At 38.7% G+C, this 20,601-nt stretch overlaps 2 protein-coding genes across 5 annotated transcripts; one reads left to right on the top strand and one right to left on the bottom strand.

Annotated features, from left to right (window-relative positions):
• Positions 1-190: 190 nt before the first annotated feature.
• pbxip1a (pre-B-cell leukemia homeobox interacting protein 1a) lies at positions 191-12,734 on the bottom strand. 4 transcript variants are annotated; one of them, XM_023261104.3, is made up of 11 exons: positions 12,435-12,734; positions 11,588-11,715; positions 9,334-9,418; positions 9,179-9,246; positions 7,387-7,996; positions 5,127-5,360; positions 4,404-4,454; positions 3,936-3,979; positions 3,692-3,787; positions 3,376-3,556; positions 191-3,221 (listed from the first exon to the last, which is right to left on the bottom strand). In XM_023261104.3, exons 2-11 carry the CDS (start codon positions 11,657-11,659, stop codon positions 2,197-2,199), a joined length of 2,466 nt encoding a protein of 821 aa, XP_023116872.2. In that variant the 5' UTR covers positions 11,660-11,715; positions 12,435-12,734; the 3' UTR covers positions 191-2,196. The 4 variants fall into 4 exon arrangements, with proteins under 4 accessions (XP_023116872.2, XP_054873646.1, XP_054873648.1 ...); XM_055017671.1 differs by lacking the exon at positions 12,435-12,734 and adding an exon at positions 12,268-12,422; XM_055017673.1 differs by lacking the exon at positions 12,435-12,734 and adding an exon at positions 12,061-12,186.
• Positions 12,735-16,461: 3,727 nt separating this feature from the next.
• Positions 16,462-19,897, top strand: cks1b (CDC28 protein kinase regulatory subunit 1B). The gene is made up of 4 exons (XM_023261103.3): positions 16,462-16,603; positions 16,811-16,878; positions 17,052-17,179; positions 19,123-19,897. Exons 2-4 carry the CDS (start codon positions 16,820-16,822, stop codon positions 19,278-19,280), a joined length of 345 nt encoding a protein of 114 aa, XP_023116871.2. The 5' UTR covers positions 16,462-16,603; positions 16,811-16,819; the 3' UTR covers positions 19,281-19,897.
• The last annotated feature ends 704 nt before the right edge of the window (positions 19,898-20,601 follow it).

The raw sequence follows: 20,601 nt of genomic DNA, 5'->3' as shown, positions 1-20,601 counted from the left end.
GAGAGTGAGTCACGGCCGGGTATCACTTTACATTTTTCAGTGTTAAAATGGTCACACTGAGTCAACACACGTCATTACTTACCACTAACACATCACATTGAGTTATTAAAATGCACCACTATCAAAACACAACAAACATCTGTGCATAAAAATGAATGAATCGCTTTAAAAAAAGACATTATTTACATACTTAATGGTGAAAAATTTATTGAACTTAACACTGACTTCCCTAAAAGAGGACATAACTGATGATGGGAGAAATAAGAGATCATTCAGGGATCAATTACATCCAGCCACTGTTGTCCCACAAAGACAAAAAATACTTCTCAAATATTGATTAGACTCTCTTTTAAAGGATTCATATGTTGAGATTACAGTATGCTTTCTTTCCATCACTTTGGTCTAGAAACCTTCAGAAAAAAACGTTGCCCTCTACAAACAGCAGAGAAAGTTTCAACGAAAAATCGGTTCAACACTTAATGTGTAAACTCTACGACATTCACTCTCTGCCCGATAAACAGCAGGAAAACCCCAAGTAGTGTAAACTTCTTAATCTTGCACAAGCAAATGAAATCAAAGACCTCTTGTTCAGTCTAGGATATTTAGATACTTAATAAAGGCACATAAGCAGTAGCTGGCGAGCTAAAAATTCTGAAAACCAAAAAGAAATGAAAACCATTTTTTTCCACATTCAACATACGCGGCGTGGGACAAAGTCTGTGGTTCTTCTGGATAAAAATAAGAAAAGAGCTGCAGTGTAGTGACAGAATAAATAAACATGAAACACTTCAAAGCTTCTTTCAATCACTGAAAAATGGAAGCCAACAATCACAATCTGTCTATTTTAACTTCACTTCCACGCAAAGACGGAAACATCGAATCTGAATCGGAAAGTAAAACAAAAACTTCACTAAAAATACTGCAGTACTCTGCTTTGTGCTGTTTTGTCTCATCTCTGCTGGGCTTATTCAACTAAGAAATTTGAAAAATAAAGTGAAATGCAACATCTTTTTTGTTTTTCTTTTTTCCTGAACCCAAATAATTTCATCTAAATCATGCATATCAATTCATATCATTTGTGAAACAAACGCAAAGAAAAAAATAGTGGTTTGGTTGCCAATCTGAATGAAATTAACTAAAGAAACTCTTCAGGGATTACTACAGATCACTAACCTCTAAAAGTAGATCATGTGTCAGAGGTCCCCATGGCTTTTTTACAAAAAGATACTAAAGAATGGTTTTAAAAAGAACAAAATGGAAATGAAAAGTGAAAAAATTTGTTCCTCAAATGTCTGAGAAAAGTGCTAAAGTGGTTTAGCGGTTATCAATTGAACTATGGCTATAACTTTGTCCTATTGCTTTTTGTATTTCGAGCAGCACTGACTTTTTTTTTAACAAACTATCTCCCGGTTTGTTCCACACATCTGCCATCAACTGACAGTTTGGATTCAGAGGATGAAAAGTCTTTCACGTCTAGAAAATCAAACGGTCTGCAGTCAGCTGCTGACACAAAACTGGTCTGACCTGATATGATTCTTATCACTGAAAGAACCGGGATCTCATCCTCTGGGATTGGACAGTTACACCTGACTTGAGGCGAATGGTATCTGCAAAAACGTCTTAGCATTTGTTTTAACCTGCTTGGAGAGGAGGTCGGTGGTTTTCCCACAAAACACATCGAATCAAATGACAGAAAGGTATTTAACAGTCAATTAAACAGGTTTTTTCTGTTACTGACGTGAACTTGTGTAATACTATAGAAACTTTTCTGATTTATCCTATGCACTGCTGCCAAGCAGAATTATTTGCATATACCATCACCTTAAGACTTTGTTTTCTGTGTGTGATTTGAATATTATCAGTTTAAATTTACATCATGACTTCAACATGCACTATGTAGAGCACTAAGTAGCAGAGGAGGATTCACACGACACGTTACTGAAGGACTTTGCTTTAGGAGGCATGACCTGACAGAGGTAGGTAACAACAACTAAGTCCAAAATGACAAATACAAGTCTAGCTTATAATTAGAGACTCAAAGGGACACATTTATGAGAGGCACAACCACTCTGTACCAGAAGCTACTACAATTACAGCTCTGAAGAGGAGAAGGTAGGCAAGAAATGTCCTAGAAAACAACCACTTGTGCTGTATCTTCAAGCTGGATTTTACTCCTCTCCTCTCTGTCTGTTTTTTTTAAGCCGTGGCGGCAAACTTCCACAGGGCTTCTCGTTCAAACTCCTCCATCTCCTCCTCCAGGGAGTCGTCGTCCTTCTTGCCGTGGTCCTCTAAAACGTCCACCATGTCTTCCAGAATGTCCGCCACGTCCTCGGCAAAGTCGCTAAAAAGAACCCTGTCGTGGATAAAGACGCCGTCCTCGAAGAACTCCGTGGTCAGCTTCCTGATCTTGTCCTTGCTCTCCGGTGAGGAGCCCTCCAGCTTGCTCAGGTAGCCCTCCAGCAGCTCCTCGAACTCGGACAGCTCCACCGGGTAGAGCCCCTCCTTGCTGGCGCATTCGTCCACGGATGTGCAGCCCAGCTGAGGGCGGACGTTGCGTTGGAGCTTCTGTTCCTGGTCTCTCCAGAAGTCGCTGTTGTGGTACTGATGAGGCTGGCGAGGCTGGTGATGGTGATGTTGGTGCTGATGATGGGAGGTTTTTCCGGGCTTGCTGTGCCACGGTTTCTCCTTCCTCCGCTGCTCTCTGTCCATCTTACGCTCGTCCTTCTTCCTCTCCCACTCATCCTGGTGTTTCCTCCAGGCTTCTTTGTGAGAGTTTTGCTTCTGAGACTTCCACTCCTTCTCCTTCTTCTCCTCTTTGTCCCTCCATCCTCCTTCTTTGCTGTGCTTCCAGTCTTTCTCTCCTCTCCACTCCTTCTTCTCCTCTTTCTTCCAGTGGTCGTTCTTGCCTTTGTTCCCTTTCCATTTGGACTCGTGCGGCTTCTTCTTCCCCCACCTCTCAACTTGTTCCGAGAGTTTCTTCTGGATCTCCTCCAAGTTGTCCCTCACTCGTTTTCTGTCACCTCCATCTTTTTTCATCCCGTCCAGTCTTTTCTTGCTCTCCTCCAAAAGAACTTTCTGCCGCTGGAGCTCCTCCTTCAGCTTTCCCCCTTCGTTTGAGTCCTTTTTCCTCTCTGGTGCAGCTGCTTTCTGGTTCCTCTGACTATCTTTGTCATCAGGCTGAGAGGCTGAGCTAGAAGCATCTGGGAGTATTTTCTGATCAGCTGTGGAGGATTCAAGATATCAAAGTTAAAATGACTTTAATACTTATTTATATCAGAGATCAGCACTCTGACGAATCCATTTTTATATCACAGCTGCTTTCTTTTTTGCATTTCACTGAACATTAAAGTGTATGTAGCAGATATTGACATATACCTGTGAGCTGGCTGAGTTCAGTCACTCTGGCTCTCAGAGTCTCCAGCTCTTTCCTCAGCTCCGGCAAAGACGACAGCTCCAACTTCAGGTTAGCATTTTCTTGTTCCAAATCCGCTTTACCTTGCTCATCGCCACTTGCTGCTACTGCCTTCAGCGCCAAGTCCAGTTCTTCTTTCTGAGACTAAGAAATAATGCGGTTCAAAGGTTTCAGTCACACCCAGACGCAGCTCAACTTGGTCAATAATTAAATCGTTCACTTGAAATATCATGAGAGGCCAAAGCTAAATAATTAGCATGAATATGACTCTATACTGACCTTCAGTTGAGCCTCTAGCTGAGTGATTTGTTGGTTTTCCTGTGTCAGTTTATCCAATAGCTCTTTCATATCCTGTGGATCACCGCTAAGCCAGTCCTGGATTGAAAATCATTGGCACATAAATAGAAGACATATTTTTTAAAATGTACTGTCTTTTCGTGTTTAGCATTTGTCTTTAAAGTTTTAAGACATTTCTCATTTAAACGGAACTGTGTGAGTGAATTACGAGACAGTAGAAACAGACCTGGCTTTGTTCTCCATCACCCAGTTCAGAGTCGTCATAGTCACCTGTCAGACGACAAAACACCACCTTTATACATCGTGTTGCGACACTTTTTATTGACACACAGCTGCCAAGCCATCTTACAACAGCATAAGCTGCTTTCGTTGCTTAAGTTGCAAAGCACATTCTTTGAGCTCAGGCCACTGCTGGTGCACAACAGGTTAATTTATGCAGGTTTCCTATTTCATTAGAAAATATGATGGATTCTGCAGCAAAAAGAACACATTCCCAGCAATAGATCATCCCCTCCCCCCTTGACATAAGCGCCGCAAACATCCAGCGTGTCCTTCAAAACAGTGATAAAGAGCGTTATTACACAATTCAGTGTGCATGTTATTTGCCTATTTCTGCTGCCACTGCATGAACTGCCAGGTCAGATTAGTGCTTGGACAGGTTACTGAGCGTTAGCCAGTGAGCGCAGAAGCTTACACTTAAAAATTATCTCCACTGGAGGTCCCTTATCCACGTCAGAGAGGAAACCTGTTGACATAGTGCAGCTTAGTCAACAAAATCTAAAGACAGACATCTAACTATCGCTGACGTCTGGAAATAAACGTGCTTATGTAATTTGGAAACACTGGCATTGTCAAATAAGTTGAAGTGTAGCAAAGTAACTTTTTGAAAATATTTACATGAACTCTTAACCCTGTAAAACCCACGGCTGCAAAAATACATCAGTTTTATTTTTTTATTATTATTTTCTGTTATTTATATCTATATATATCTATATATATAATTAGTTTTGTTGAATTTTATTTTACGTTTTTTTTCCAAATTTTTTTTCTATACTTGGGTTTATGTATGCATGTATGTATGTATGTATGTATGTATGTATGTATGTATGTATGTATGCATGCATGCATGTATGTATATATATATATATATATATATATATATATATATATATATATATAAAAAAAATAAAAATTTTGTTTGATTTTGTTTTTTCGTTATTTCTTTTTTGGGGTCTTACAGGGTTAAAGCTGTGTCGCCTCTGATGCATCAGGTGGGAAAAGGTGAGGTGACAGCAGTGACGTTTTACAGAAATGGCTTTAATCTTTCTGCTAATGGACACCATACATGAATTACTTGATTTGTCCATGAAAAGCAGAAGCAAGCTAGCAGAATTAGCTACACATGAGAGGAACTCACCTGAGAGAAACAGGGAACCTAAGAAGAGCAGGACCAGTGCACCCACAATGCATTTGTTCATCGAGAGCCACGGCTTGTCTTCCTTCTTCTCAGCCAGCTTAAACTCTACTTCCTCTTCCTCGTCTTCCTCGTCGGAGGTTCTTGGTCTTGGTGCCTCAAAGGAGGGCACATTCCTCCTCCTCAGTCCGTCATCGATGCTGCTGGAGTCGCCCAAATCAAAACTGCTGGATGGCTCTAAGAGAAGAAAGAGAAGTTCACAAGACACATTTTAGAATGTAGTTTTCTGACAGATAAACCTAAACCACATGTATTCAACTGTGGCCCCGAGCCACTTCAACAAATCATCTCGACATCTTTGGCGACTTAAGTGTCAGAACTGGAGTTATTTCCAAAATCATAATTATCTTCTGGCTGACTTCCTCGCTCAAAATACCAGAATCAAGTATACACATGAACTGCACAACACAACAGTGTGTAAACAGCTTGTGAAAAATGTCTGACAAAAAAAAACCTCAGTGCTGGTTGTGGAAATGGATGACATTCTCACTAAATTACAACAACAGTAATTTCATGCATGGGGGTTTCTTCATTTTCTCTGCAGGGTGTAGGCCTCCCTGTCATTCTGATAAATCGCTTTCCAGCTGCTAGCGTGACACAGATAAGAAACATGTTAACAAATTCTTCTGCAAGAGGACTCTCATCTTCTCCTTCCATGGAATTGTGCTAATTACAAAGAGCCATAAAGCACTTAACTTTCCTCAAGGCTGCAGTACCAGCAGGGAAAAGCTGTTAACTGCCACGGAGGCTCAGACTCTGTGGGGGTCTCAGAAGCCCCAGCTTCAGTGTGTGGTGGCTTATGATAATATGATCGATTGTAACTATGTTTGGGAGGAGATTCTACGAAAGCACAGTGCTGACTAACATGTTGCGGTACTTTAAATGGCATTTTTGTCATGTGATCTTGAGGCCCTGCCTTGAAGAGAGTCAGAGTGAAAATATATAGGTTTAAGTATTGACTGTATATAAAGATAAATTCTTTTGAAATTTAGACTTCCTCAAGAGTGATTTTAAAGCCCAGTGTGGTGGTTTCAGCCATCACCCCCTTGACATGTCTTGACTCTTCCTAACTTGCATCAAATCCAAAAATGAGCAAAGAGGAGGAGCATGAGTGGAGCTAAGCTGGGTCATGCAAATGTTTCAGGACCTATGCCCTTAATAACACATAACTTTAATCCTCAATACAATTTTAACAAGAACTTTTTTAAAATGTGACCACATGTGTGGTTATCAGTGGGGAATTTAGCTATACAGACCACAACATTTTTGTACCAGGCTGTAAAATATGTTTGTTTCTGCTGTAAATGTGACCATTTCACCATTGGGGTCTTTAGGGATTGACTCGCTTTTGGCTCCAGCCTCTAGTGGCCATCTGGGAAACTGCAGTTTTTTGCCACTTGGATTTAAGACCTTATAAATTTCAGCAAGCAAAATTTTTGCATGTATTAGTTTGCGTATTTCTCAGATAGCTTAACAATGAACAAACACATGGCCATGTGCTATTCCAGAAGTGAAGATCTGTACACAACACACAGCGAAATGAATTAAAGTCACGTTTGCCCTTTGCTGTCTGTTTCCCACAAGTAACTAGAAGAAATGATAGATTCTTCCTTTTATCTGTGTTGCTCTTTCATATTTTCTGGTTTCACCTTCCTATCTTGCATTTTTGTTACATTTTTAATAATTATTATTATTATTATTATTTGGGCTATTGTCCAGTTCGTGGCAAAGACTGAAGCCTGTCCAACTCTTTGGTGTAGAGTAAAATATTCGAAAAACTAGTGGTCAGATTGGCATGGCTGAAAAGTATAACAATAAAAAATAGATGTATCTGGGGGCAGCTACCAGAGGGAAGTGATTTTCAGTCCATTAAATAAATACATTAATACATTTTGAAGCAGTCTGAGATTAGATCATCTCATCTACAAGAGCAGGATCGCCCAACTTATTTGATTTGTGCCCTCATTTCTGCTCACAAATATTTAAAGATTGTGGAATTTTACAGCAATGAGTTATGACCTGTGCAACCAAATTGTATTTTTTGTCTCTATTTGTTAAATTTGAAGGATTTCTGAACATCTGGTGAGTTGAAAATCTAAAATTTTCCACAAGAAAAGCATCAAAAAATAAAAGTAGAAAAAATGAGAATACTAAATGTCTTCCTTTAAAATTTCTCATACACTCCTGCAAGATTACTTTATACCTTCTTCTTCTTCTTCTCTCTCATCTTGGAATTCTGTCTCGGATAGCTTTGCTGGCTCCTCTTCAACAGCAGCCTCCTCCTCCTCCTCTGCCTCAGCTGAACCAACGGTCTCTGGAGCAGGACTTTCTTCACTGGATTGTTCTGTCACCAGGCTCTCTGGGACTAAGCTTGATGGCTCTGGAACAAAGCTGACATCAGCTTCAACATGAGACGGAGCATCAGTGGCTGCCAGGGTCTCTGTGGGGACGTTAACCTCGGGTTCAGCAGAAATTGCAGGAATCGGTCCAATATCAGCGGCCGGGTCTAGTGCATGCTCCACAGAGGTCTCAGTCATGACTGCAGCAGAGCAGGACTCTTCAGGCTCAGCTGAGGGGATTTCAACAACTGGAATATCAAGTTGCGCTCCCAAATCAATGTTGGTGACAAACGGCATGGCTCCTTGGTTCTCGTTGTCACTGGGGGAGCTGGTTACAATGTCATGGATGACTGGAGGCTGACTCTCCAGGTCGAGGTCGGGAGGATCCAGGAGGTTCAGTGGAAGAGGGCTCAGTCGGGATGGACTAGAAGGGACGGGACCCTCACTGGACTCTGGGGAGGTCTCTTGACACACCTAATGATAAGGGCAGTAAGAAAAAAAAAAAGTTACCTGCGAATACTTTAAAACAATTTGGTCATCTATTTAGTGACTTTTAATCCATCTGCTTTTCCTCAGACAGTGTTATCTAAGTTAGTTCTCTGTTATTTTGCAAATTTGTGCCCAGAGCGGTGTGTGACTTTCAAGTGAACAGGTCTCAATTTTTCAATTTATGTCAAGCATAAGCACTGATATAGTAAGACTGAAACAGTTGTTATCCTTTAAGTCACCTTACTGTAAATACAATGTCTAATGCAGCTATATTTTATTTTGTTTTTAGCCTCCCTTTACAAGTTGCATGACACAATTGTCCCTTTATGGTTGTTAACCCTCGTGTCGCCCTGCAGGTCAAAACTGACCCGGTTTAAAGTTTGTAAATGTGGAAAAATAACATTTTCACAGTGAAACTTCTGATGTCCACATTTTCAACATTTTTGGGAAATCTTTGAACATATTTTGGTGGAAAAAAGAAATGTTAAAAATGCTTCTTAAGAACATTTACATAAAAATCAACCAAAATCCAGCGAATTTTGCTGGATTTTGGTTGAATTTTTTTGTGAAAATTCTTAAGAAAACATTACAAGTTTTACTGATATATATGTAATCACTTTAGATATTTTTGGGATTTTTTTTGAAAGATTTTTACTCATTTTTTGAAAATATTTACAGGAATTTCCTTGCCAAATCTGAGGGATTGTTTTAAAATAAAACTTTTAAGGGAAACTTTGAAGGAATCATTGGAATTTTCTTCCTGAAGGTTTTGCAAATTTTCAGAAATTTGGGGAATTTTTTTCTGAATTTTTAAATTTTTTTCAGACAAGGAAACAATATTTTTTAGTGCCTGTAAATAAGGACAACAGGAGGGTTAAACATGTAGAAAAAAAATTGTAAATAAATGCACCTTATTGTAAATATCAACAATTTTGCACAATAATCTATCTATCTATCTATCTATCTATCTATCTATCTATCTATCTATCTATCTATCTATCTAGTTGGTAATACAGACCTAAAGTGTTATCTGTCAAATGATAATCCATAAACTATTACTGGTAATAACAAATATGCAGTAACAGGATTGTGGTTCCTTAATAATGATGTGGTTTATTGGTCTGACGTGCCTTAAATAAATTACTGCATGATTAAACATGTACCAACCTGATGGCCCTCCTCAGATAGGACAGTTTCTGCAGGTATGTCACCTGGTTTGAATTCAGCAGCGGCTCCTGAAATAACATTCACACAATAAAATATTGAACCAAACAATAAGTTTAAAAGCAGCCTGACTTATTTATGCCACCTGGCCACGCTACCTGCCAGCTCCTCAGAGAGACTGGGGACGTCGCCCAGGCTCTCCGTGCCATCGTCCACAGGCCCCACATTCTCAACTGCAGCCTCCTGTAGAGAAAGAAGATCCAATAAGATCAGGCTTCCCACAAGCTTTTATATTAACACCTATAGTGCTGTTATTGGCAACAATGACCTTGACATTTGCAGTGCACCCAGTACAGGCACGCATCTTCGCCCACGCATACGGAAAGCCTGTGCTGCAGAATAAGTGGCCATCCATTATTGGAACTGGGTCATAGGGTTTTAATTTTCTCTGCAGTGTGACCTTTAGTTGTCTTAATTAATAATAAACAAGTGACTGAGTCAGACTTCTTCCATAATGATTTCTGAAATACATGGTAATAGCAGCTAGAAGTTATAATTAGTTTGACTTAATGTAACATCCATTATTGTCAGATGGGATTTTAAGCATAAAGTGACAGATTAGGAGACAGAGAATTATCGGATTGACAGATAATTTTCCAGACCTGATATATTAGTATATATACCCAGCTGTGATGTTTGCTCTACACTAGAGCCTACTGTAATCGGCACATACAGGGTGTCCCAAAAAATGTGACATCATTTCATCACCTAATAATTTGTTTTCTCTTTTGTTTAAAAAAGTGTAATAATTTTATTTTTCTGCTTTCAGGAATAGACATGCCGTTTACTACAACGGAAAATGTGTTCTGTGTATTGAAGTATGCCCAGACTCAGTCAAATGTGAATGTGCAACGTGAATTTGTTAGAAAATTTCATAAACAAGCGCCGACAGGAAAGTAGATTTGGACGTGGCATAAGAAGTTTCAAGAGGAAGGCTGTTTGTTTTGGAAAAAAGGATCTGGACACCCAGAAGTTTTAGAAGCGCCGCACACATTGAACATTTGTAATAACTTTGGAACATTCTAAAATTACCATCTCCCAGAATTTTTCATTTGAAATTTGTAGAATGAAACATTTTATGTCCAAAATAAATCCTATTAAGTGTCATTTCTCCTGACCATGTAGTCATTCTGATATGGACATCTCAAATTATGTCAATTTTTTTGGGACACCCTATATATTGTCCAATATGAGAGCTTCCTTTAAAAGAACACAATGTAGAAAAAGAAAAAAATAGTACCATCACATAGTTTGTTCAGCAATCTCTGCTCCTCAAACAATAACAGCAATTTCCCCATTTTCAGTATAACTCTAACATAACTGTGTCCTTAATAACCGTCATGTCACTCATACTTAAATGACATCCGTTTGCTATGTGGGGTAGTCAGCCGGCTACAGTTTATGAGATTGAACGGTTAGCATCCGAGCACCTCTTCCTATTAGTTCTGCAGCTCAGCAGACGACGGAAACGTTGACACATAACCCAGCTAGCAAACCACCATAGCTCCTTTCAGAGCCTGTCAACTGAGAGTAAGCTAATGTGTTAGCAGTGAAGCCCAGTCATACATTATATTATGATATATTTAGTGCTGTCAAATGATTACAGTTTTTAATCAGATTAATCACAGGGTTGGTGTGGATTAATTTTGACTCATTACGATGAAACATAATTCATTTTTAATCTATATTAATCGCATTTCCCACCGAGAAATTCACTTTTGACCCAATCACGTGACGTCACAAAATAACACAATGTGGTATTAAGTGTCTCCTCACAGTGCACGTGCTGTAAAATTAATCGAAATATTTAGATTTTTTCGCCATATTTATCTCATATGTGGTTTTTTTTTTTTTTTTTTTTTTGGTCATAGCACGCTGTTGTGTTACATTTGAACACAACACAAAGAACACGTTGTACTAAACCAGACTGAAGTTTGCTTCTAATTTATAATTAAAGCAAAAGTTAAGGGAAACTTATTTTTCAACAGATATCTCTTTTATTGTGGCACTCCTGTGATTCCTCAAACATGCAAAGCAAACAAAATAACAGCAAACCGATTAAAAAAAAATATATCCACGTCAATGCCTGTAGAAATACAGAAATACTGTCTGAGAACAGTGCATTTAGGCCTAAAATAAAGCCATGTTTTTCATTCAAACTGGACCTATTATCTAATTTATGACTCATAGATGGAGTCTCTGCAAACATCCACTGTGATTTTCTCGTGAAGGAGGCTCAGGGTTGCAAGTTGAGACACGACATATTTTACAAGAGCTCGTATTCATGAGACAGGATAATAACTGGGCTCCAAATGACATCCAGACACACGGATCCCCCCAGCTGGTTCTTACCTCGGGGGAGAGGAGGGTCCAGCTGTTGGTGGAGGAGCCTGTGCTGCCGGTGCTGTTGCTGTTGTCGGACATCGCCCTCGTCAGGCTCGAATTGGCACAGCACGGAACGGATTCGGCTTCACGATATCCTGCATGTGACGACAGAAACAACGTGTTTTCATTGAACGTGCCAAACGCACATCTGCCTCGGAGGAGTCAGCAGGATTTTGCATGCAGGAATCTGACTGTAACTGGTAGTCATAAATAACTGACTATGCCTTATTTTGTGCAGGATTTGCACGGTGCACATGCAGACTATAGCATAAGAGGACAGGATTATGCAAGAACGGTGCAGTTTAAGAGTCCATACACGGCGGGATTACAACCAGATTGTCGTTGATTCAAGTTATGTAACAGTATGGTGGCATCCATAATACACCACTGCGCAGTTAAAACAAGAGGTCTAGACGGGAACAAAACAGGAATCTGCTCACCACTGCTGACTATTTCCAGCCAGTCGTCCATTCACATCCATCCATTCAGTCAATCTGCTGTTAAATTACCAAACATGGTCAAACACCAGACACGAGCAGCCCATTGATCCGCAAACCAGCAAACTAACGCTAATTCTCACTGGTAGACAACACCATGCGCACAAAATCTCGGTAGTGCACATATAAGAGGCTAATTTTATTGGCTACCTTTGTTGTAGCAACCAAATTCAAGGTTCACTCGTGATGGTAAACAAAGGATGGCAGGATGAACATTCCCACTCTTCCGCGTTCCCATTCAGGCCCAGCAGCTAGCAGCCGCCCCAAACACAAGCTCCCCGCAGTGGAATAAAACCCCAAGAAGACGTGGTATTTACCCCGCTGGCTCACACTTGAGCCGCTCGCTGTTTTTTCCTCCAGAAACGTTTAGTTTGCCAGCAGGAACAACGTTCCTCTCTTCCCGTGAACTTGGGAACTTTGGGAATTCCAGGCTGCGTCACGTCGGCCAAGGCGCCTGACGTCCAATCGAATGTCTGGAAGGGCAGCGGAGCTCCCGCCCCCGAAGCGCGGCCGGGCCAATCAGAGAAGAATGTCGTGTCAGGGGAAGCGACGTGCAACGCGGCGTGATTGACGTCCGCAGGTGGAAGTGGCAGGTGATGGTGGACAGCCTCTCCTTGGTTTATAATAATACGGCTTCATGTGAACATGCGTGCGTGTCCACATATATATACAGCGGGGGGAGGCTGCTCGGACCAGCCGCTCACTGACACGTCTGCACGGCTATATTTGACTGCGGGACTTACCGGAGCGGACAACCCCTTCACTCATATTGCTCCAGTGTGGACATTCATTTCATCATCCGACTCCTTCTCCACTATTATTAGTCTGTTAACTGTTTTGTCAGTGATAGGCACGTTTACTTTTACACCTCTGTTTGTCTGAAATTGAACACGACACAAAACACTGCCATTAATGAAGTTTTCAGATGGTTCACTGAGGTAAAAGTTTAAAAAAAAAAAACCATTCCAACATAAGATAAACTTTATTTATTGTACTCTTACTTTCAGTTTAGTTCATTTTCTTTCCCTTTAGTTGTATACAGTTTACATCTTGTACTTGTGTTATTTTATTTTCTTTATTTTTATTCTTCTTTTTTCTAGACACTTTACACACTTAAGACACTTCCCAAACACTTGTAGACACTTTGCATTTTGTATTCTTTGTTATTTCTGTTTTACTACTAACCTCTGTGTAATTGTGTATATTCCACTAACCTTTGTTTGTTGCTTATTGTATTGTACTGTGGCAAAATAATTTCCTCTGGGATGAATAAAGTAGATCTTATCTTATCTTATCTTATCTTATCTTATCTTATCTTATCTTATCTTATCTTATCTTATCTTATCTTATCTTATCTTATCTTATCTTATCTATTGCTCACCAGGGAAACAATGTACCAAGCATGATGAATCTACACATAGATATGTTCATATATGACATAATGAATTTACATATGGATTAATGTGGCTATGACATGGTGCATTTACATATGGATATGTACACATATGAGTTGACAAATAAACATTTGGATATGTACACATGTGAGTTGATGAGTTTACATATGTGCAGGTATGGTGTGTAGGATAATGTACCCCAACATGATGCTATTACACATGATGAGCTGTATTAGAACAGTGCTACATCTTGTTGATTCATCTGGAAGAGCTGTAAAGAGAGAACATGGTTTTACATTATGTTGTTGAGGTTTTATGGGAGCAAACTGTGATTGTTTACAATGAGCTATAAGGAGAGGAAAAGAGTTAGAAGAGATGATTGTCACTGGAAGAGCTACAGGGAGAAGAACTTCATTGGACTATTCCCAGTACATAGCAAGTATATATACTTAACCCTCCCGTTGCCCTCATTTACAGGCACCAAAAAATGTTGTTTCCTTGTCTGAAAAAAAATCCAAATATTCAGCAAAAAAATTCCCCAAATTTCTGAAAATTTGCAAAATCTTCAGGAAGAAAACTCCAATAATTCCTTAAAAGTTTCCCTTAAAAGTTTGATTTTTAAAAAAAAATCCCTCAAATTTTGCAAGAAAATTCTTGTAAATATTTTCAAAAAACAAGTAAAAATCTTCCCAAAAAATATAAAAATATCACATATACATCAGTAAAACTTCTAATATTTTCTTTAAGAACATTCACATAAAAATCAACCAAAATCCAGCGAAATTCACTGGATTTTGGTAGATTTTTTTGTGAATTTTCTTAAACATTTTTAACATGTTTTTTTCCCACCAAAAAATGTTCTAAGGTTTCTCAAAAATGTTGAAAATGTGGACATCAGAAGTTTGACTGTGAGAATATGTATTTTTAAACCGGGTCAATTTTGACCCGGTTTAAAAGGACGACGCGAGGGTTAAAATAAAATGAAAGTATGGCCCCATTCAAGCATGTATTAGACTATAGAGTTGTTAGGGACAGCTCACTTTGAGTGTTTGGCACTCATGAGCATTTCTCTGTTTTATAAGCTGTTTGATCTCTCAGCAGAAAAATATGTTCAAAAGCAGCCAATTACAGCTCGCTGTATTTATGTCATGAAATGTTTGTGATGTTCTTTGAACTCTGTGCCCTTCTTTTGGAAGGTCACAGTCATAGATTCTGTCAAACATGTGTTTATTTGATTTTTATAGATGCACTGAGACACTAGATGCACCCTGGCTGTTGATGTAAGTATTTCAGGTCATGCCAAGTGTTGCTGTGTTGCTGTCAATGTAAATAATAATGATGATTCAGCCTTACTTAGTTATATATTTTCTGATCCCTCAAAACACAGCTGGCTGTCCTTGTAGTTTAAACTATACAGAGTATATTTATGGATAAAATGCACTGATGCAAATTCATCAGAAGAGTAAAACTCGGCTATAAATGTGGTTCTTTTCTGTCCATAAAACATCCTTTTGACAAAGGTGTTGGAGATTGTAAACTGATAGATATCCTCTATGATTGAAGTGCACTTCACTGCATACATATAAGGAATACAGGTATTGTTACAATCTTGAATCATTAGTGCTTAGCTTAGCTCATCAAAAAATCTTTAGATTTCACCCTGACAATTTCAAGTAATAAGTAAATCATAAGTAAGTGAAGTGTGAGACACTATGTTCATCAGGACTCTCAGACTTTGTGCCTTAGAATGAGTTATTATTATAATTAGTAGTAGTTTTTTATGATGATTTACAGAGCTATAATCCTACATAAAGGTGTGTTGAGAGACAAACCACTGCAAACCACTCAACTACACCAGAGTAGCTAATATTTATCTGAAAACTGTAGTGAGGCTGGTAGTCTATATCTTAGGTTGTAAATGCTCATTTTAATTTTTAACAACAGTTCCATTTAACAGTATTTTTGGTTGACCAACTCTTTAAATAGTTCTGGTGGGGAGAAAAAGTTTGCCCATAAAATCCCAAACACAATAAACCAAATAGAAAACTAATAATCAGATCAGACGTGACAGAAAAAGCTGAGCATTGAGAAGTGTAAAACTCCTGTAATATTAGATGTTATTATGATCATTGTTTTGCTTTCAACACATCCTTAGTTGTAGATACAAGTGTCATGGTAGAAGTCGCTCTCAAAGCTTTCCTTTATGTGAAGATGTTTTTGTAGTTTTCCTTCTGATCTTATCAATAATTCTTTTTACCTTTGATTTACAGTGTGCACGTCTCTCCCCTTTAGTGTTGATAAAAACCTTATTTATTTATTATGGCCTTTATTTGTACTTATTTATCTGAGGATAAAGTATTATGAAACATTTCTCCACTGCCTTTAAAATTTCTGTACCTATCAGTTATGAATGTTATCTAAGTCACCGAAAACAATAAACTATTGAGCTCTGGAGCTTTTCATAAAACATTTGGGGTTATAACCTCTGACGCCCAGACCTAATTAGATCATAAAGATGTATTCAGAAAGAGGGTGTTTATAATGGGATGTGGAAATTAGCCAGGTAAAGGGTGAAAACTTTCTAAAGCTGTCAGTTTTCTGTGGCTGTGAGTACCTCAGAGGTCACACTCCAGTAGCTCTTGGTGAATCATGTCACTTATCTGCCTCCTTATTACATCAAATAGTGTTAAAATCCACAGTGGACTTTAAATTTACTCATGACAGCAGTGTGGAAGCTGATGTGGGTCACTTGTTATGCAACCACATGTAAGTATGTCACATTTGAATTGTTCGCCTTGATGTTGTGCAGCCGCTACTGAGCAGGGATTATTTGTTCCTTTCACCGTTCTGGCCAATGAGGAAGCCGCATAGAGGGACGTAGATTTCCTGCGACAGATGAAACTGACCAATGGCAAGAGAGCTCTTCCGCCGGATTGGCCAATCGGAGGAGGCGAGGTCTATTTGAACGGTGAAAAGCGGGCTCGCAAACATTCGAGAGGGAAACAAAGAAAGAGCAAACATCTTGCAATTGTTGGACGACAAAACCCGGAGTAGTTGACTTTTTCACCGGGGTACCCTGTCGTTTACAAAAGGTAATTTCTCAGGTGTGCTCTCTGTGTCGCACAGCGGCAGAAATGCCTCTTTTCGGTTTTACTGGAACGCAACTTATCGAAATTGTTGTCCGCTAACTTTAGCGGCGTTAGCTTAGCCACGCTCGTTTAGCAATACAGACGATCGTTTGCTAATTTGCCTCGCTTCTAATTCTGACTCACAACTAACGTTTAAAACCTCTTCACCAGGCTTCCGCCATGTCTCACAAACAGATCTACTACTCTGATAAATATGACGATGACAAATACGAATACAGGTTGGTAATACTTGTTTGTACAACGTGATTTAACTTTGACAGTGTGTCAGCACTATCATTTTTCAATTTTATTAAGATGGCACTGTATAGGACATAATATCAGCTGGGTAAGATAAAGCATAGCCAGTATTTTGAATGTAATATTTGCATTTTAATACCATTTCCTCCTACAGGCATGTAATGCTACCCAAAGATATTGCAAAGCGTGTACCCAAGACGCATTTAATGTCGGAGACCGAGTGGAGGAACCTCGGAGTCCAGCAAAGCCAAGGATGGGTGCATTACATGATCCACCAGCCAGGTATCTTAATCTTGTTTGTACCTCAGGAGTAATATCTTCGATGGCTGACCTGAGAAAAATCCAGCAGTCCAAAATATCTTGTCTTTATTATTTAATTTGTCCTGTTCAGCTGCTGGGGTTAGTGTCAGATGGGTGTGTGTGGTGGTTTTACATGGACAAGTTAGACTTAAGCTTCAGATATTTATTTTTTGCATCAATGACTTGTAATGTCACTGGATCCTATCACTATAATAGACAAGAGATGACTAATGAGTAGAAATTTCACTTTGAAAAGTTGTAGCCATAGTTTTAACGTCCATATTCAATAGATTTCACAAGTATGATGGGCATGTGTTAGATAAATGACTTAAACCCATTTATTTATCAAGTGACCAGTTAACTGTTTAATATCTAAAGCAAACATGTGGGCCTCTAAGACTTGCATAGTTCTCATTTTCCATGATTATTCTACAAGAAATCTGTCTAACGGTTTACTCTGATTTAAGAATTCTGCCATACACTTGAGTTTTTTATGTTTACAAGACCCTGATTTTACTTCCTGAGATTGTTGCAATGCATATGCTGACTGTCTGTATCAGCACCACAAAGGCCCAAAGCAAAACCATTTTGGATGCCTTTGCCACTGTCACATCATATGTGAGAGGTTCCAAATTTGCAAATCAGTTTTAGAAAAAAAAACAACCTATTTTTAATGCAGATACACTGAAACAGAATCACCCTTATCATGATTGATGCTTTTCACATAAGTCATCTGGTAGACTCTGGTATTTGTTTTTCATGTTGCAATGTAAATCACATAAATCGAATATCACAATGTCAATCAAACCCCCAACTCTAAGGTAGGGGTGTCAAACATGCGGCCCGCGGGTCAAAATCAGTCCTCCAGAGGGTCCAATCCGGCCCGCTGCACGGCTTTGTACAGACAAGACATTAACTGCAAACTGTAAATTTGTACAATTTAAAATAATTTCTAGACCATGGCAAGTTGTTTTGATCATAAAGTAAAATACTAGATTGCTCATTGTTCTTTTGTCATTTTTGTCTCATTTTTGTAATATTTTGTCTTTTTGTTGTTTTTTTGTGTTTTTTTTTATTAGATTTTTATTGTTTCTCATGTTTTTTTCATTTTGTGTTTCCTTTTTGTCTTGCTTCTGTTTTTTATCTCATTTTTGTAATTTTGTGTTTTGCTTTATTGGTTATTTTATGTATCATTTTTGTTTTGTGTTTTTTTTTTTTTGTCTGGCTTGTATTTTTGTGGTTTTGTTTCTCGCTTTTGACATTTTTCTGTCTCGTTTGTGTTTGTCCATTTTTTTTTTGTCACTTTAACTTTTGTCTGTTTTGTTTCTTTTTTTGTTTTGTGTCGTTTGTCTCATTTTTTTGTCACTGTTTCTTGCTTTTGTCGATTTGTCTCATTTTTGTAATATTTTGTCTTGTTTTTTTTTTTTTTGTCTGACTTTTGTCATTTTGATCATAATGTAAAATTCTACATCATTCAGTTCCAGATGGCTAAATGTTTTGTTCCTTTGCAGACACTCTGTGATCTGTAAGTTGTAATGTGTAAGTGATAAATTGAGGCATAATGTTGAAATTGCTCTAAGGTAACTAAGCTTGTCCACTGCAGTGTTTAGTTGAATGACAGTTGAAGTCGTTTCCCTCTTGTCCTTTTGTCTTATGGAGATCAAAGGTAACGGGTCCCTTAACAGTCCTGTCTTTTTAAATGGGTGTATTTATATCCTTTCAAGAGGTGAAGCTGATTAGTGGTCAACCTTGTAATGGATTCGGTGGCCATAAGCATATGGAGAACAGATGTCAAGCCCAGCCGCACCCTCCATTCAAAAGTTCTGTAATAGCACCCACAGGAGTCCCCCCCGCCATTAGAGTATCACAATTAAGTGATTATTTTTACTGAATATATTGTGTATTTTTGTTCTTTGACCCTTCAGAGCCACACATCTTACTATTCCGGCGTCCTCTGGCCCAACCCAAAATCATAAGGGAGGTTCTCTGGGTCCGTGGAAGATCAGTCCTACCAGTGTGCCACAGATTGACTCATCACAGTTACGCTGTCAGATTACCAAGCTCTTGTGTGGTAGGTGACTGACTGGGGCTGATCATGTTGGACCTGGAGAAGGACTGTCACGTTTATGAACAGTGGTTGTGGAATGGAGTATGTGTTGAAGAGGAAAAAAAGAGTTAATGACCCTTCTCGTAGGGGAAAAGACTTCTGCGTGTGTTGACAGCGACACATCGTCTGCCAGAAACATTCAAATCAGCTTAAACTGTCCTTTTGACTGAACCTGCTTGGGTGTTCCAGATGTTTTAGAACAACTGCTATAAGACCTGGGAAGTGAAATCTGATCAAACATTTGGATTATTCTAGCAGAGTGCATTCAGGGTGAAGCTCAGAAGCCAGACTGAATAGCTGGATCCTACAACAGGTTAGACTCTGAAACATGAACCCGCGGTTTTTACGTGACATGTTGCTGCTTGGTTTAAATGACACTGTAAATTTGACATTTAACAATATATTTTCATGTGCATGAAAATCCGCATCAAGGAGATGTATAGAAACTAATTTTGATCCCATTTTCATAAGAGCATATTTTTGGCCTACTTTAGAACAAATCTTTTTGATGGGTCTGATTGTACCAGTGAGCTGCTCAGTATTTATGAAATGTGTTGCCCTTACTGAAATAAATGTAAAACTTTTAAATCTTAGTGTGTTTTGACAGTACTTGGGGTTTGCTATTACTGTACGACTACACAGCCACTTCACACATGCAAATGCATCGAAAAGTAAAAAAATAGGCAGTTCTGGAGGCAGACACTACATAAAATACTCTCACTGAATAAACTCAGATCATTGCTGCAGCTGCTGGAAAACCAATTATTTCAGTATTGAATGATTTGAGGCACTTGTTTCTACTGTCATACTGTGAGGTTTCTTATTGTTCTCTACTGTTCACATCTTGAGCTGCTGTAGTGTCACTGAGACCAAAGTTTCCTCTTGTGCCTTTTACGAAGTTTGCTTTTGTTGAAGTCTTTGGAGAGAATTAGTTTTTATAATTACATGTGTGGCTCTTGAGAGTTTCTGCCTTTCAGATTTTTTTGAAATACATTTTTTTTTTAAGATCGATATTTGCAAAGTCACAGTTAAAATGAAATGTTTGCTGACATCTCCGTACCTCTTTAAGACTTTTTGTGTGATGGGGTTTGAACTTGTCTGGCAATTTTCACAATTCCACTTGAATTACTACAGATGATGTGTAGAGTTGATAAATGTCCCATTTATGTATTGAAACACTATGTAGGTGTAACAAAATGGAAAAATATGCTCAGCAGTTTTTGACAGTTGTTTTTTTTTTTTTTTTTTTAACGCCATAAACAATGCTTGCAAATTTTACCAAAACTTTACACATGCA

The sequence above is a fragment of the Amphiprion ocellaris genome, chromosome 15, assembly GCF_022539595.1.
Source record: "Amphiprion ocellaris isolate individual 3 ecotype Okinawa chromosome 15, ASM2253959v1, whole genome shotgun sequence".
Lineage (NCBI taxonomy): Eukaryota > Metazoa > Chordata > Actinopteri > Pomacentridae > Amphiprion > Amphiprion ocellaris.
The sequence above is the reverse complement of the archived record's forward strand: the minus strand, read 5'-3'. Positions and strand labels throughout refer to the sequence as shown.

Coding starts and splice junctions, on each gene's coding strand:
- pbxip1a (XM_055017671.1), bottom strand. CDS start 12,355: ATGGGAACGCGGAAGAGTGGGAATGTTCATCCTGCCATCCTTTGTTTA. Junction 11,716..12,267: donor ATTTGGTTGCTACAACAAAG/GTAGCCAATAAA, acceptor CGTCACATGCAG/GATATCGTGAAGCCGAATCC. Junction 3,222..3,375: donor TGAACTCAGCCAGCTCACAG/GTATATGTCAAT, acceptor AATCCTCCACAG/CTGATCAGAAAATACTCCCA.
- cks1b (XM_023261103.3), top strand. CDS start 16,820: ATGTCTCACAAACAGATCTACTACTCTGATAAATATGACGATGACAAA. Junction 16,879..17,051: donor GATGACAAATACGAATACAG/GTTGGTAATACT, acceptor TTCCTCCTACAG/GCATGTAATGCTACCCAAAG. Junction 17,180..19,122: donor TTACATGATCCACCAGCCAG/GTATCTTAATCT, acceptor TTGACCCTTCAG/AGCCACACATCTTACTATTC.